A 17,421-nucleotide genomic window follows, 5' to 3' on the forward strand; every position below is an offset into this window, starting at 1 on the left:
ATATGTGTAATTTAAGAAAAAAAACAGAGATAAGGGGAAAAAAGAGAGATGGGCAAACCAAGAAACAGACTCTTAACTACAGAGGGGAGGTGGGCAGGGGGATGGGTGAAATATGTGGTGGGGATTAAGGAGTGCACTCGTTGTGATGAACACAGAGTAATATATGGAATGGTTGAATCACTATATTGTACATCTAAAACTAATTATCAGTCTGTATTGTTAATTAACTGGAATTTAAATTAAAACTTAAAAAAAAAAATAACTAAAATCTCTAATTTTCTTCACCACTCAGACCTGCTCCTATAAATAGCTTCCAAAGGCCAAAGTAAGAGAATGCCTAATCCTGCCCAGCACTGTACCCTGAACAGGTGAATTGTGTAAAGGTTTGCTGCGAGGTATTCTGACCTTCCCCTCTCTATGAGGATACAGCAACTCACCATCCCCACCTACCTCCCTGGAAACCAAACAGCTAATGTCCACTTTGCTGCTGATGAAAGGGATCACTTGTTGTTTGCTAATTGTGGGAAGCAGAGAAGGAGGCTTACAACCAGTAGCGCCATCACACCTGAAGGGCAGGTGCCACTCACCAGAATCTGATCAGGCACCGCATACTTGGCAATCTTGTTGGCCACTGCTGACCTGACCTCCTTCACCACCAAATCTGGGTCACCTGCATTGTCCTTCAACACAATAAAGGCAAATGCAGCTGGAAGGAAGCAAAGATTTGGGGTGTATTAGACCACAAACCATCTCCTGAGGCACAGCATTGTATATAGTCACTATAAATCCTAAAGATCTTAAAATCATACACTGGTGACCTTGTAGCAGCTGCTTTGTTTCATTGTAGCCCTGAAGATGTGTTTCCATTTCATCCAAAGCAGAAGCAATTCTCACAGCTCCTTTGAACATCCCAGTGAAGCCAACACATAGTTGAGAGCTCTCTGGGGCTCTGGTGTTGATTGGCTGGGGGTGTGACCTTGGAGGCATAACTTAACCCCCTCCCACTGTCCTTGCACCTGTGAAGTAGACCATAATGTGGGCTGACAGGAGAATACTATCCACTCCTGTGAGATGGTACATGGGAACACAGCACATGGCACTAATCTTGTGGGTACATGTATAGCACAGTGGGAACTAGCCACAGTAGCTATTAAAATGTAAATGAAGTTAAGGTTAAGATGTAGTTCCTTGGTCGCATGATCCACTTATAGCTATGGCTACTCTCCTGGACAGCACAGATGAAAAGCAAGCTCCATCTTGGCAGGAAGTTCTGTTGGGCAATGCTGACTAACCAATATTTTAACATAAACACTAAGTTTTGTCTGTCAGTATCCTGCCAGGTTCCAGAAAGGATTAACAGTGGTTCCCACAGGTCTCTACATTTCTTGTGAATCCACCTGGGATAATCTTGCATATGTGGTACCCAGGGATCCAATTCTATTGTTTCTCTACGTGAGCAATCCCACAACCAGTGGGGACAGTCTCTTTCCCCATGGATCTGCAATGCCCTGTCATACATGGAGTTCCTATATATGTGTAGTCTGTGTATGCCTGCACCATTCCACCCATCTTAATTAATTCTCCCCATGGCACATGCCACGGCACAACCTACTTGTAGCTTCTTCATTGATTGTGTTTATTGCATATTGTCCATCTCTCCCCTCTACTCCCTGACCCTCCAGCATGAAAGCTCAATGAAGCAGAGACTTATGTCTCTTGCCAGGTCTGGGTCCTAATCAGACAAGACCCAGGGCCTCCCCTCGATTAGATCAAGTGCACAGGGAGTAGGGACAAACAGGTACCCAACAGCTTTTGCTGTTGTGTATTACAAATAGATGGCTGCTCAAATTTGTTAGAAATCAGAAAAATGTATATCACCATACCCATGATACACACGTCTTCCCCAGTACTAAAGTCCTGGTGATCCCAAAGTTATTTGTGTGCATCTGCTGATGGGATTATGAGGTGGCCCAAGGCCTCTGAGTGTCACAGGCAAGGACGTGTTCCCATCTCCATCCCCCTCCTATCCCTGCCCCCTCTCCAGTGCTTCCCAGTCTCCTGCTAAGGAAGGGGGGCAGGGGGGCAACCTCATGAACACATGCTTCTCACGGCAACTGAAAATGCTGTTTTTAAAGGAACTTCAATAAATGTTAAATTTTACAATGAGTTGATTTAGATAAGGTGTTTGCGTAAATAATGGAATAGTGGCACATAAACACGGCAGGAAGGCAGGTAACAATGGGACATGCTGCGACAGAGGCTGTCCCTGACAGCAAGAGGGAGAGTGTCCAATCCCAGGCTGCTTGGCCAGGCAGTGGAGGATGGTTTGCCCAGCAGGGCAGTGTAGGGTCAAAAGTGTCCAGCTAATGCCAACCCAAGTGAGTGTGGCCACTGTGCACCAAGCACTATGATACTCAGGTGATCCTGCCACTTCCCACACCCACCTGCTTAGAATCTGGCAGACTTTGGAACAATGTGTGTCTTCAGTAAGACCACCCTGACCATCATTTAGCACTCCCCTGGCATGTCACTTGCATGGGAACCACAGGTCAAATTCCTCCAGAACAAGTCCCAGAGCAGCAGAAGAGTCCACTCCAGGGCACACTCCTGTCTGCCAGCTCCTATGTGGCTGCTGAGCTGGCACCAGGCGCTGTAACCCAGCATGTGCAAGGAGACGCTCTGAGCACGATAGGACATTTCATGTGAACCGTCGGCAACTGGGCCACCACAGCCACACAGACAGAGGATGAAACTCCCAAGCTCAGTAGAGGCCAAATAGACTCCCAAGCTCAGTAGAGGCCAAATAGGTCCTGGCTGCTTGTGGATGTGTGTCCTCAAAGGACGGCAGAATTAGGACATTTCAGAAATCTGACCCTCACCTAACATGCATGCCATCAAATCTATTCACCCAAAATCCACGTAAGACAGAAGGAAGCAACAGCTTGACCTATAAAAATCCCCTGCCACCCACCTTCCAGATTCTGCTCCTTTTACAAAGTGCCCACAATGGGCGTAAGACCAGGAATGAGGAGCTCCTTTTGTGGGCACTCACCTTCTCCTTTGATGTCATGGGGGTAGCCAATGACAGCAGTCTCTGCCACAGCGGGGTGGCTAGCCTGTGCAGAACACAACAAGACAAAACATGCAAGAGGTGAACCGCCTGAGTCAGCACACAAGTAAATCTGAGGCCTCAAAGAGGCATCCTACCCAAGGAGGCTGGGCCATTCTCACCATCGAGTCCTCGATCTCAGCAGTCCCCAGCCTGTGGCCACTGATGTTGATGACGTCATCCATCCGCCCTGTGATCTGGTAGTAGCCGCCCTTGGTCCGGTAAGCCCCATCTCCAGTGAAGTAGTAGCCTGCACCACAACGGGAGAATTCAGCACCAATACCTCTGAACCAGGACCCAGCAGGGCTCCCGTCCCTCCAGGAAGGATACAGTAGTACCCACACCCCAACTCTCTCTATGGAAGAAAGCCCTGAAGCCCCAGCTCTGCTAACCTCCTGCCTGTTTGTACTCCTGGCAACCCCTTGTGGAGACACTTCTCTAGATAGTGCCATCTGGCTATGTGCTAGAGAGAGGGCAGTGGCTCTGAGTCAGCAGAATTCTGACCATGTCATAACCGCAAACATTGGGGAGCAGATAGATGTACAAGGAGCCCACCCAAGCATCCCCAAAAGTGAGTCTCTTTCACAAGCTTGAGACTGAAGATGATGGGTTCCCACAGGCACACTGTGTATATAATCTTCCAACCCAACAACACAAAGCAAAGCAGGAAAAAAACAAAAAGTAAACCGGAAGAAAACTCACAGCCATCATGACAGTTTTCCAAAGTTGTTTCTTCATCCTTCTCTCTTAGTAGCCTAAGGCATGCACACCACAGGCCAGGCACTTTGGGCTCTGCATGCAGCCCCACTTAACCCCCAAGAATTCTTACCAGTCCAGAGACCAGGGGACTTAGGGAGGTGAAGTGGATGGGGGGAGGATTCCAACTCCAAAGTATCACTGCTCTACACTCAGTCATCATTTCCTTAAAAATGTTTTCTGAGCTTATGATTCCCAGTGTGTGCAAAAATGCATGACATGATCCACTTTAGCTAGCTCACCTGGGTAAGGCTTGAAGTAGGCCTCCAGGAATCTCTGGTGGTCTCCATAGATGGTCCTGGCCATGCCCGGCCAGGCCTGGGACAGGCACAGAGCCCCAGAGACATCACCGCCCTCCACAACGTTTCCCTACAGACCCAGAGACACACATGTGAGAGAACTGGCAGATTCTGCTTCAGAAGCAAAAAACTAACATTCTTCTGAAAAATGATAGAGGGAAGTGCCAGAAAAATGCATGAAAACAGAAACATGAAAAATGACAAGGAGGCCCCAAGAGGAACTGCCTTTCTCCTCCGTAAGGAAGCAGCATGGAGAGGGCTTCCCAGAAAACCTAGGGCTCACCCCATGTGGCAGTTTCAACTGTGTCCTTGAATGCTTGCCCTCCACCACCTAAAAGAGCCTGGCACACATGACGTGGGACAGCGAGCAGAAGAGGCCATGAAGGCAGACAAGAGTGTCAGCAGTTTGGCAGGGCACCCGTGAAGGAAGGAGATGCCTCTGCAAGGCCCTTACCTTCTCATCCATGAGAATTGGGACAATGCCATAAAAGGGTCTCATAGCCATGCCAGGGAGGATTTCTGCTCCTTCTTCCGAGGGGCGTGGGGCGATGCAGATGCCACCCGTTTCTGCAGGGAGAATGGGGAAGAAATGCAGGATGGGCCTAGCACCTAGTGGAATGTTTATCGAGACACTGCCATGAAAGTGTCCACTGCAGACACACAAGTGCTCTCCCAGGGTGGGAGATGGGTGCTTGCCCCTGTCTGCTCAAGGAAATGACACAGTGATCCCAGTGACACAAAGACCTCTTTCTGAGGCAAGCCCATACTTGGGTTCTGGTCCTCTCATCTGCAGAAACGAGATGGGGACCCAAGGAGGAGAGGTCAGTCCAGCTATGGCTCTCCACAGGGATAGGGGCTTCCTGCCTTCATCCATGGCTCTGTGGGAAGGGGAAGAACCCACCTACTTGCACAGGAAGATGGAGGAAAAGAACTGCTTCTGGGCCAGTGCCCCATCCCCCACACCAAACAATGAAAAGTGATGCTCACAATTCTGTTCTCACATCTCTGGCACTTCCCTCTATCAGCCTGCATGGAAATGCCTCACAAGACTCAGCTGTAGGGAGTCTCTGTCCTGAGCCTTCCCAAATGGAGGAGAACAGAGCTATTTGCAATACCTCACATTCTGGCTTCTTGGAGAATGAGACCACAGTTCGCTACATTTATTACATCAGTGGTGATCTCTTACTCCGAACAATACTCCGGAGCAGAGAGGACAAAGAAAAACAAAATGACACAGAAAAAAATGTGTTTCCCACTAAAATCTAAATTTAGACCCTGGTCCCTTATAGCAGGGTCCATCTGCATCAGATGTATTTGTGTTGGACACATGGACCCTACAGGGAAAATGAACATTTAGCTAAGCACCTACTACCTGTCAGCAGTAGGCAACGTGCAGCACTTCTATCATCTCTTTCCATCCTCACTGGGGCCTGTAGTGGAGTGCCCCCATTTTACCAATGAGGAACCCAAGGCCCAGAGAAGTCATTACACATCTTACAGCTGCAAAAGGGCAGCCACACACTGTCTCTCACTCTAGACATCAGATTTTTCAACCACCACATATGCTGAGGGGCTGAAGCATTAGTGGTGTTGGATGGCATTCACAGAGCCTCACTCACACTTGACCCTCCAAGACTCAGGCTCAGCCACACGTTCTCATATGCTGTCACATGCAGTGAGTGAGCCCTGCATCAGGTCCCCTTCTCCTCAGGGGCATTCTCACCTGTTTGCCACCAGGTGTCCACCAGCGTGCATCTGCAGTCCCCCACCACCTTGTGGAGCCACTCCCAGGCCTCATAGTTGATTGGTTCTCCCACTGAAACCACACACAAAAGGAAAAAAACGATATAATACACCTCAACAAAACTGAAAATAAAAAGGATAGGTTTTTATAGGGGAAACTGTTCTATAATTTTTCTGAAGGACATAAAAGAAAATTTGAAAAAGCAGTGAGATTCAGCATGTTTATGGCCATCAAAAAAATACAAATTACAACAAGATATTTTAGCCATCATGTAAAAAATTTTTAAGTTGGATAAAATGTGGGGGAACCAATAGCACATACACTATAGGAGTGTAATTTGGTATGGAACTGGGGAACAACTTGGGTGGTTCTCTTAATATTTAAAAGTGGAGGGGCACCTGGGTGGCTCAGTCAGTTAACTGACTGACTTTGGCTTAGGTCATGGTCTTGTCATTCGTGAGTTCGAGCCCCACATCAGGCTTTCTGCTGTCAGCACGGAGACTGCTTTGGATCTTCTGTCCCTCTCTGTCTCTGCCCCTCACCCACTAGCATGAGTGCACGCACTCTCTCACTCTCTCAAAAATAAATAATAAACATATTTTTAAAAATTGAAAAAATAAACATGCATACACCTGATACAACTACTTAGGAAACTGTGGTAGAATCCACTAAAGCTAAACACGTATATACACACACATGCTATACACACACACACACACACACACACACACACACACACACAAATGTGCTTGCATCCTATGACTCTATAGCCTGACTTCTACAGCAATGTCTAGCTGCTATGACCTCAATGTTTGTGTACCCCCAATATTTCATATGTTGAAATCTTAACCCCTAAAGATGATAGTATTAGGAGATAAGGCCTTTGGGAGGTAATGAAGCCCTCAGGAATCGGATTAGTGCCCTTGTAAAACAGACCACCCAGCTCCCCCCTCCCTTGGACCATATGAGGACACAGGGAGAAGGCACCATCTATGAACCAGTAAGAGGGCCCTCACCAGAAGACAATCGTGCTAGCACCTTGATTGTGAACTTCCCAGACTCCACAACTGTGAGAAATAAATCCCTGTTGTTTATAGTCATTGGTGTTTTGTTATAGCAGCCCAAATGACTAAGCTACCACCCTAATGAGATGCCCATACAAGGCTGGCACTCAGTCAGAACTTGCCAGATTAAACATACTGCTGCTAAAATAGAGAAATCCTCTCATGCTGGCTGTCTCTTGCTCAGGACCACTCACATGCAGCAAGTAACCAAGGCCTGACCTGGCCAGGGCCTCCCATGCTGGTCACACAGGTGCTGGATGTTGTGTGTTTTGCTCCTGCACTCACCCACACCCACAGGGAGGCCAGAGGATACCATGCAGCACTGGCCCATACACTGAGGAACAGCAAGAGACAGAATATGCAAACACTGGGGCGTGACTACTGGACCACACCCACGGTAGCCCCCACAGGAGGGTAAAATCAAGTTCTCAAAACATAGAACAGAGCCATATGGAAAACTGCATGTTGCTGAGTTACAATAAACATAGGATAATAGCACAGTTTGATCTTGTTCAGGGAAAGAAGACATTTCAGAACCGAGCTATGTCTTTCACAGTTATATAACTGTGAAGAAGGCATCAGAAGGTGCACAGGCAATGGGGTTGCCTGGAGCAGCGCCATGGAGGACATCAGCTTTCATTACCATGTTCCAATTTTTTTTTTTTCCCCAGCAAGAGTATAACTATGTGTCACTTGTGAAGCTGAAAGTTAAAAAAAAAATTAATGCAAATCTTGGGGTTAAAGTCCTAAGTAAACTAGATTCTGCTGACCAGTCAGATTAAATGAAGTCAATGCACCCAAAGCCTGGGCTGTGGGGGCTAATCCAGCCACACGGAAGCAGCCTGAACTGTGGAACCACAGTGGAGATCAGCACCGCACTGGCTCTGGTCAAGGCATGAAGCTTCCTGGTCCATGGTGCTACTCTCTTTTGCCAGTGTGAGAAGATGCCAAGTGCTGTTTACCTGCCTGCCAGCACTGCTTATTGATAACCAGGTCCCAGGGAAACCCCTGCAGGGCTCCACTGGTGGTGCTCATTACATGGCAGGAATGTGCCCACGAGACCAGCAAAATACACAGAGCCTGGCCAATCCTCTGTGTGTGCTCCCTGGTACAGAGTTGTTCTGGGCCTGATCCAAGAGAGGAAGCGGAGAGAGGACTACAGAAGCCTGTCTGGCCTAGAGGATGCCTGGCTGAGGCAGCTTTTGGATGGGACGTGCACCCCCACTCTAATGCAGCTACTGAGCATCTCCTTCTGAAATGCTCAGAGCAAATGCCTTATCACTGGGGGTCCTAGTGAGTCTTCCTTAGCAGTTGAATCCCATGAGTGCATCTAGAAAATCAAACCTCCCTTCATCACTAACCTAACTCCTGGTCCTATTCAGGTGGCCTACAAGTGGCACCTGGAGGATCTGAGTGAGTTTCTGTGGCCCTCTGCTTGCCCTCGGTCCCTAAGCACTGCCCAGCCCAAAGTGCAGGGGCACGTCATAGCCCTTGTGATGTGGAGGGCAGGTCTTCTGCATCCACACAGCCCCCAGTCAATACACACAGGACTCACACTCCATAGCCTAAACATGCCAAGAGAGGCATCTCAGACTCACCACCATCTAGAAAGGAGCCCAAAACACTTTCTGCTGACCCCACCTGGAAAATTCAAAGTACTTGGTCATCCAGACACCAACTGACCCTAATCACAAGGGAGGCTCTGAATAAAAGGGAGCTAGGCACATGAAAACAGGTCTCCCAGGCAAGGATCCAGGCCATCCTGGGTGGGAAGCAGCATTGCTCGGTAGCAACTGTCCTGGAGATGCCAGCATCTGGGTGTTGAGCCTCAGCACAAATCTGAGCCTTCTGTTTCTGGCCCTGCAACTCAGCTTCACAAAGAGCAGTCAACCCTCACTGACCTGCTATGTTTCCCTGTGTGTGGGCATTGGGATGCTGAGGATACTGATGGGTGTGACTTTTGGGAGCTCACTGCCCAGGGAAACAGTCAGCATGAGAACAGCTATCCAAGTACAGAATATGGATTTGTCTGAGAAAAGAGAGCCCGAGGTCCAGAGCAGCCAGGGAACTCCACAGGGAGAAGGTGCACAGAGACGGACCTTGAGAGAAGGTTGGAACCCACACAGATGGAGAGGAGCACTATGGCATTTCAGGCAAGGGGAGTAGTATGAACCAGGGCCCTGAGACCTATAACAGCGCTACACACCTGTGCCACTGATGAGTGACATGCACATGCTGTCCTGAGCTCCCTTCCCCGTGGACACATTTGGCAGCAAGACACCCCCCTTGTGGTACCTGCCTACATGCCTCCTCTGTGAAAAACCAAGAAGATCCAAGTATTCACCCAAGGAGCACAGAGGACCTCCCTGCCCTTGTTTTGCCTATTCACAACATGTGTAGGAGCAGAAATGAAATGAATCAGGAACAAGGAGAGAGAACGGGCATGGGTACCTTCCACCCCACTGGTATCATCTGAACTAACCCCACATCACCTTTCCCAGATGTTTCCATGTGACTTGGTGACATATATAAAAATTATAAATGGAGATAACCTTTGATCTCATAACTCCTTGCCTTGGAAATATCTACAGCAAGAACAGCACACAAGCACAGAATGATGTTTATTATAGTCCTTGGGACTATCCAGTACTAAGCAACAGAGGAACACCTTAGTGACCCAGTCAGCTCCTGCACTGCAGTCCCATGTGACCACTGAAGGAGGGCTTGGGCCACCTTACCAGGTTGGGAATTTTTCATAATAAAGATGAAGCACAGAACTCAGGCACAGAAACATCTGGAATATTGTGCTCCAGACTGTTTGTTATCACCTGGGGGCTCCAGGAAGCTGCTTATGGGCAGGGACATCTGCTTTCTATTCAGTATGGCACTGTTTGAATTCACCACAGCCATAGCCACGCAGCTTTCATAATTAAAACCATCCTGAAGCCTGCACTGGCTCTGCCACATGGCACACACACCTCTCCAGCAGCACAGCAGGCCACTCACCTGACCCCAGAGTCCGCAAGGAGGAGCGGTCGTACTTCTTCACCCAGGAGTCACCATATTTCAACAATAGCCGGACAGCCGTCGGGGCCCCATAGAACTGATTGATCTTTAACCTCTGCACTGTCTCCCAATATCGACCTACAAAAAGACCCAAGTTCACCATCAGTCTGAGCCCACTAGATAGCATCTATTCTAACTTATTTAGAAATCAGACAACAGTTACTGTGTGCTGGATACATGCAAACCCCTGTGTTAACAAAAAGGAATCTAACACCCATCATTGGGATAGGAAGGGAGCCCTGTGGCAATCATCACCCAGCACACCCCACATCCAGGGCTGGTGCATTTGGAAACAGCCTTCCCCTGGCTCTGGATGGCTGCATCCACGTGGTATATCCCACAAGATACAGCAAAGATTGGTTCAAAGGGATATCACTGTGAATTTAAAAAATAACCCATGTAGTACTAACAAAGAACTTATGTTCACACTTAGATGTCTCTGAGGTTGTGACAGGTGCTTCCCCTGGAATAGCAGTGGCCACAACTGAGTGAGCCCTGGGGAGCAGGGCAATTGTCCAGCATACACACACACACACACACACACACACACACACACACACACACACCTGGTTTCCCACAATCCCCCTCAACTCACCACCATGGCTCTACACACGGAGTGGGCTGAGCTTCGAGGGGTTGAAGTGATGGGCCTGAGATCACACCTAAGGTGTGGCCCTTAATCCCTCACTATGCCCCCTACATAATCTTCCTAGGGTGCATCTAGTCCATCAGGAGGCTGAAGAGGAGCAGGGGAGGTGACAAAGAAGTTCTACACACATCATTATTAGCACTGTGGAATGCTTGGCAGAGCCACCACAATTCAACTGAATTATAACAAATACTTGGGGTTTTGTGCTGCCTGAAAGAGAGATGCCAAGGTGAGCAAGATGTGGGTCCTCAAAGCAATCTCAATTCATGGAGGTGGCTCCAGGACACACACAATGCTCTCTGACAGATGTGCCTGAAGGCACAGGCAGCAGAGCTGGAGAAAACCCCCCCTGTCTGTGGTAACAGGAGGCTGGCAGCTGGCCTGGGTGTTAAGGGCTGGATCTGGTCAGGTGGCTAGAGAGGGGAGAGGGACAGTGCTAAGGGGATGGCCCAAGGCACCCAGTTTGCTAGCAGGACAAGAACTCTGGAGTGGGTTGTCCTGAGACAGCTCCCAGTGACAAATCACACTCCCATCTACTGCTTATCTGATCTTACTGCAGACATGGCCCCTGGCCCCAGCCCACCTGGCAGAGCGAAAGGCCTGGCAGCTATGCCACGTGACCACAAGGACCAGAGACAGGACAGAGTGAGGGAATCTACTCCACCCTCCTGTGAACTTCTCCTCCTTCCTCAAGCTTCCTCCTGGGGACCCTGTTTGGTCCCCAGTCCTCACCAGCATCAGGGTAAACTGGGGTGCTCTCAAAAAGGACAGTGGTCGCTCCATTGCAGAGGGGTCCATACACCACATAGCTGTGTCCTGTGATCCAGCCAATGTCGGCCACACAGCCAAAAACATCGCCTGGCCGGTAGTCAAACACAAGCTGCAGAAACAGGAAAAAGAGGCTGTTAGGAGCCTGTCACCCCATGCTCCCATAAGTCACTAACAGTGTTCTATAAATGCAAGACACAGCTGCTCCCAGGCCACCAAGAGCAGGAAGAATAAGTGCACCGCCAGAGCTCCATGAAGCTACAGCAGTAACAAGACAGAGTTACTGCCACACACAACATGCGGATTCTCACAGATGACAGTGAAAGAAGCCAGACCCCAGGTGTATACTGTATGAGCCCCAACCCAGCAAAGCTGATCTGTATACTGGAGGTCATGCTAGTACTAGCCCTGCTGGGGGGCTGCTTGCCAGCGGCATGTCAGCGCCTCTGGGAGCTGGAGACGCCCCAAGTCCTGAGGCAGGTGGTGGCCAAGTGTGTATCCACAGGTCGAAGCTCATCTAGCCATATGTCCAAAATAAGGGCACCTTTCTGCATTAAGTTATACTCCAATTTTTTAAATCTCAAAAATTGCCAAAAAAAAAAAACAAAAAAAACAAAAAAAAAAGCCAAAAAGACCAAGAAATGCCTCAAGCATCATCGGTTTCTGAGAGCCTGAGCAGGGAGACATGCGCCTCCTGCATTCTTGCCACAGGGTCCAACCTGAGCCTGACCTACCTCTGGATACAAATGCCCCTTTGCAGGAAACACAGAGATCAGAGGGACAAACCTCTGGGTGTTACAACAAAGTTGAAGGAAACAGAAGGGATAGAAGAGAACCAACAGGTTAAAAAGGCTTAAAAGACATATTTAAAAAAACAAACAGTAAGCTACAGTATCAGGGGATGCATGTTGGGTGACTAAGCAAGAAGAGGGGAAACACGGGGCAGTGACACTATCAAAGTCAGGATATGGGGGAGGGGTTGTGGTTGGACAGGCCAGGAAGGGCTTCTGTGAGGCTGACAGGACATTTCTCCACTCCTTTTTTTTTTAAATTAATTTATTTAAATTCAAGTTAGTTAACATACAGTGTAGTATTCGTTTCAGGAGTAGAAGCCAGTGATTCTTCACTTATATACAACACCCAGTACCCCAGTGACATTGAAGTGGGTTGCCTTATAATAATTCAGTAAGCCACACATAGGATTTGAGTGGTTTTCTGGATTCTATTCTGTATTCTGATCTATTTTGCAATAAAAAGATTTCTTTTAAATCTTTGGGCGAGTGGGTCAGAGTGGCTAAAATGAACAAATCAGGAGACTATAGATGCTGGAGAGGATGTGGAGAAATGGGAACCGTCTTGCACTGTTGATGGGAATGCAAACTGGTGCAGCCGCTCTGGAAAACAGTGTGGAGGTTCCTCAAAAAATTAAAAATAGATCTACCCTATGATGCAGCAATAGCACTGCTAGGAATTTACCCAAGGGATACAGGAGTGCTGATGCATAAGGGCACTTGTACCCCAATGTTTATAGCAGCACTTTCAACAATAGCCAAATTATGGAAAGAGCCTAAATGTCCATCAAGTGATGAATGGATAAAGAAATTGTGGTTTATATACACAATGGAATACTACGTGGCAATGAGAAAGAATGAAATCTGGCCTTTTGTAGCAACATGGATAGAACTGGAAAGTGTTATGCTAAGTGAAATAAGTGATACAGAGAAAGACAGATACCATATGTTTTCACTCTTATGCGGATCTTGAGGAACTTAACAGAAGACCATGGGGGAGGGGAAGAAAAAAAAAAAAAAAAGAAGAGGTTAGAGAGGGAGGGAGCCAAAACATAAGAGACTCTTAAAAACTGAGAACAAACTGAAGGTTGATGGGGGGTGGGAGGGAGGGAAGGGTGGGTGATGGGTATTGAGGAGAGCACCTGTTGGGATGAGCACTGGGTGTTGTATGGAAACCAATTTGACAATAAATTTCATATTAAAAAATAAAAATCAATCAATCAATCAATCAATCAATCAATCTTTGGGCGAGTGGACTAGTTTCTTGCTGCCACAGATGAATGTGGAGAATCCCCAGGAGTCTCCACACAGTATAGTGGTCTGGAGATGGGCAGGGCCCTGTGCAGCTGTGTCCCAAGGCAGGGGGCTGGGGGGATTATTTCAAGGAAGACTGTGGTTTCACAGCACCAGAGCATCAGGACGCCCACACCCAAAGCCCCACAGCATTGGGGACTGAAAGAATGTTTAATACAACTTGGACCAAATTGCCAAGTCTTTCATGGGGCTGAAGATTTCTCTCCCTGCAGTTCTGGGAAGGGTAGCAAGTGCCTGGGGCCAGCCATGCTCCAAAGGGCCTGACCCTACTGTATACCTCCAAAATCTCTTCACACCCTTCAGAGCCAACTGTCCTTATCCCCTAGAGAACTACATGTGTGCATACTTTCATCTATAGAAGGCTCAAAGTTTCTATTCCCAATTCTTAAAAAAAAAAAATTCTTATTGAAGAGAAATTCAAAGATGGTCCCATGCCTATACTCCGACTGCTTTTGCTCATGTAGACTGGGTCCTCCAACAATTTTGGTAATTATTATTACTAAAAACTAATCTCTCTCCACGTTTACAGCTTCCCTAATGTTAACTTCACTGTAAACTGGTGGAAACAATTTGATCTACTCTGTGACTTTCTTGGTATTTGGTTTCATTAGCTATATTTTCCAAAGTATTTTTACTTACATGATGTGTCAATCCTTCAACCTTCCTCCCACCACCGAGAGCTGAAGAGGGGTGGGGTTTTCCAGTTGAGAACACTGAGGTCAAGAAAGGTTCTGTGGCATGCTCAAGGTCACCCAGCAGGCAGAAGACAACTGTTCTAATATGGATTTGAGTTCAGGTACTTGTCTGCTCAGCCTGGTTCGGTACAACATCTGTCTTTCTGCTTTTCAACATCGTTAGTCCTGGGTGTGAGTAGCCGCCAGTGGGACTGGTGCAGCACCACTCAGAGACTGTGTGATGCGCAGTGTGCATGCTTGTTACCTGCCTCCCAGCACCTGCTCCTCCCCATTCATTTCAGGAGATTCACCTCCCACATGACCAAGCCTGACCAATGAGCACATTCCACCCCCACCCCTAGCCACAGTGACTGAGGCAAATGGGGCCCTGACTGCAACCAGGCCAGTGATTTTGCTGGCACTATGAGGCTCTCTCCAGTCCCTGGGAAGGAATGTGGTCAGCACAGAGGAAGGGGGCCAAGGCAGGAGAGATGCGGGACCAAAATCGGAGCCCTTCTTGGATGGGCCTGGGCTTGCTGGTCACCTGGCTACTCAGTTCCCTTTGCAGCTGGCACCAGCAGTGCAGTTTTGCCTTTTGCAACAGAGAGGTCCATAAACACTATCTTGAAACCAAATCCTACCTGGGAAAAGTCAACTACTCCCCAAGTAACCAGGGATGCCACATTAAAACACAACCCCCACAACCCACCAATATTCAAATCAGTACCGATTTTTTTTCTTAAATGTTTATTTATTTATTTTGAGAGATAGTGAGTGCAAGCAGGGGAGGGGCAGAGAGGGAGAGAGAAAATCCCAAGCCGGCTCTATACTCAGCATAGAGCCAGATACAGGGCTCAACCCCACAAACCATGAGATTATGATCTGAGCTGAAATCAAGAGTCAACACTTAACCAACTGGGCCACCCAGGTGCCCCCAAATCAGAACTGATTTTTTAAATGCACTTATTGGAATAAAAAAAATGACATACCATCTGCTTTATAGGCCCTAAAGGATGGCCCACTGTAATATAATTGCCATATACTAAATTTAAGTTTCCTTACAAAAGTAAATCTTTTTCTAATTTTACTTTTAAAATGTGGCCCCAGGGGCGCCTGGATGGCTCAGTCGGTTAAGTGTGCAACTCTTGATTTTGGCTCAGGTCATGATCTCACAGTTTGTGAGATGGAACCCCATTAGGCTCTGCGCTGTCAGCATGGATTCTCTCTCTCCCTCTCTCTCTTGCCCCTCCTCCCCCCAATCTCAAAATAAATAATTTTTTTTAACAAAAAAAAATGTTTTCCTTTCTTTTAACATCACAAGGAAAAAAAAGACCTTTTAAGTAGAAGAGAACATTTTAACATGTAATAGTAACATATTCATCTCTATAACAACTCAGTTGTAAAACATGTGTTTTGACATTTTTTTAGGGAGGGAGGGGCCCAGGATGGCCTCAGCATCTGGGACCCTGAGCATCAGAACACAGCTGTGCCAGTGAACATGTCAGACCTGGGGAGGGCTCAACTCTTACAGAGCAAGCAGACAGTACAGACACAGGTGCAAAGGGGCTAAAGACCTGCAGTGAGTCTCAAATTTTCGATCCAGACTGTCCCAACAAGGACAGAACTCAGCCCCCATGCCTACCACTCGCTATGCCAGTGCTACAACTCACAATGGCCCTGCTCCTGAGCACACAAGAAGAAACATTAGCACCTCATGCATTCAGGCACTATGTTACAGCAGGAGTTCTAGCCCTAAATTCAGCCTCTCCTGGCCCCCTGCTCAGAGCCCTGCCCGGGAGGTGGGACACCCCACACTCTCAACCTTCCCCACCAAGGCCCATACCCTGTGCGTCACAGCGGCATACAGCAGGTAGCCCGCCTGCGTGTGGACGAGTCCCTTGGGTGTTCCGGTGCTCCCCGAGGTGTAGAGCAGGAAGAGCATGTCCTCACTGCTCATGCTCTCTGGAGCACAAACAGTGTCCTCCTTGGCCATTTCCTAGAAGGGGGAAGACACAAACAGCCCCATCCAAGGCAGTTACCCTCTGCTCCACATTCACCCATCCTAAGGAACACCTCTTGCCCAGCTGCTGCAGGCCTCAGCAGACCAGATTCAGTTCACCTGCTCTACTCTGCCCTAGTTCAACTCCAGATGCAGAGAACACAAAATAAAAGGATGGATCTGATCATTTCTATTCCATTAAGTGTTTCAGTATGTTTGTGGTATTTGAGCTCCATCTTCCCAACCAGGATGTAAGTCCATCAGATACCATCAGGGAACCCTGAACATTGCTGGGGGACCCAGGTTGAGAACCACGATCCGACAAGACTCAGACCCAGTTAACCCAATAAGAGTTAACCTCTCCTTAAACTGTACAATGTGAGACAAACCCACCTGCTCGAGGGGGATGTCCAGACGCCCCATGTGGACCTTGTTGTCCGTCCTGTGAGCCACCAGGACATGTTGGATGGTCGGGCAGTGCTTCACAGCTTCATCTACTATCTTCTTCAGCTCCACCACGCGTCCTCCCCGGAGTCCTTGGTTGAAGGTGATGACCACCTTGCACTTAGCTAATGGAGACAAACAGATATTTCTGGTCAGTTTCCTTCCTACTATGACTCTCACAGCCCAGACTGACAGCCACACAGTCCAGGCCTAAGAGTGTGATACACAAAGTCCATTCTTGAGTAAAAGAGTCAGCAAAATGTGGGGGGAGGGGGTCTGCCTGCTTTGTGATCTTTGTGCTCAATGCAGAAATGCCAGGCCTTTTCCCAGCTCTGAGGGGGAGACTTCCACCATTCCCTCCCACCTGCCCTGGGAGCTTTCCCAGGTGAGAGGCCATCATACTGCCCTCAGCCACAACCACTATAGTGGCAAAGCAACATTAAGATGCAGAGACCAAGAAAGCTGGGCAGCCAGAGACCAAGCCCCAACATGTCTTGTGTGGCCCCTGCCCTGTCCAGGGTCAAGAGGCTTCACTGCCCAGAAAATAGAGGCCACACCCCAGTGGGTGCCAGGAGCTGCCAGTCCCTACCCTTGCCTTTAACTGAAGGAGCTCCAAGATTCACACCTGCTCTTCAACAACCTGGCTTGGCCAGGCCCAGGGCAATGCAGGGAAGACCCAAGCTTCCACAGCTGACCTAGGGTGGGCCCTGAGCAAGGTATCAGGTACAGACAAAAACTGGGCAT

The 17,421-nt window shown here is 48.3% G+C and overlaps 1 protein-coding gene across 3 annotated transcripts in view; it reads right to left on the bottom strand.

Annotated features, from left to right (window-relative positions):
* Positions 1–17,421, bottom strand: part of ACSS1 (acyl-CoA synthetase short chain family member 1) — a 61,504-nt gene that overhangs the window by 7,904 nt on the left and 36,179 nt on the right. For 2 of the 3 annotated variants that reach the window (XM_053200326.1, XM_027069435.2), the window contains exons 4-13: positions 16,627–16,802; positions 16,078–16,230; positions 11,420–11,567; positions 9,979–10,116; positions 5,888–5,980; positions 4,619–4,731; positions 4,108–4,234; positions 3,232–3,359; positions 3,053–3,116; positions 588–706 (exon numbers count right to left, since the gene is read on the bottom strand). In XM_053200326.1, coding sequence (XP_053056301.1) covers positions 588–706; positions 3,053–3,116; positions 3,232–3,359; positions 4,108–4,234; positions 4,619–4,731; positions 5,888–5,980; positions 9,979–10,116; positions 11,420–11,567; positions 16,078–16,230; positions 16,627–16,802 — 1,259 coding nt within the window. The remainder of the gene's footprint in view (positions 1–587; positions 707–3,052; positions 3,117–3,231; positions 3,360–4,107; positions 4,235–4,618; positions 4,732–5,887; positions 5,981–9,978; positions 10,117–11,419; positions 11,568–16,077; positions 16,231–16,626; positions 16,803–17,421) is intronic. The other variant, XM_027069436.2, reaches the window with a different exon arrangement.

The sequence above is a fragment of the Acinonyx jubatus genome, chromosome A3 (genome assembly GCF_027475565.1).
Source record: "Acinonyx jubatus isolate Ajub_Pintada_27869175 chromosome A3, VMU_Ajub_asm_v1.0, whole genome shotgun sequence".
NCBI lineage: Eukaryota > Metazoa > Chordata > Mammalia > Carnivora > Felidae > Acinonyx > Acinonyx jubatus.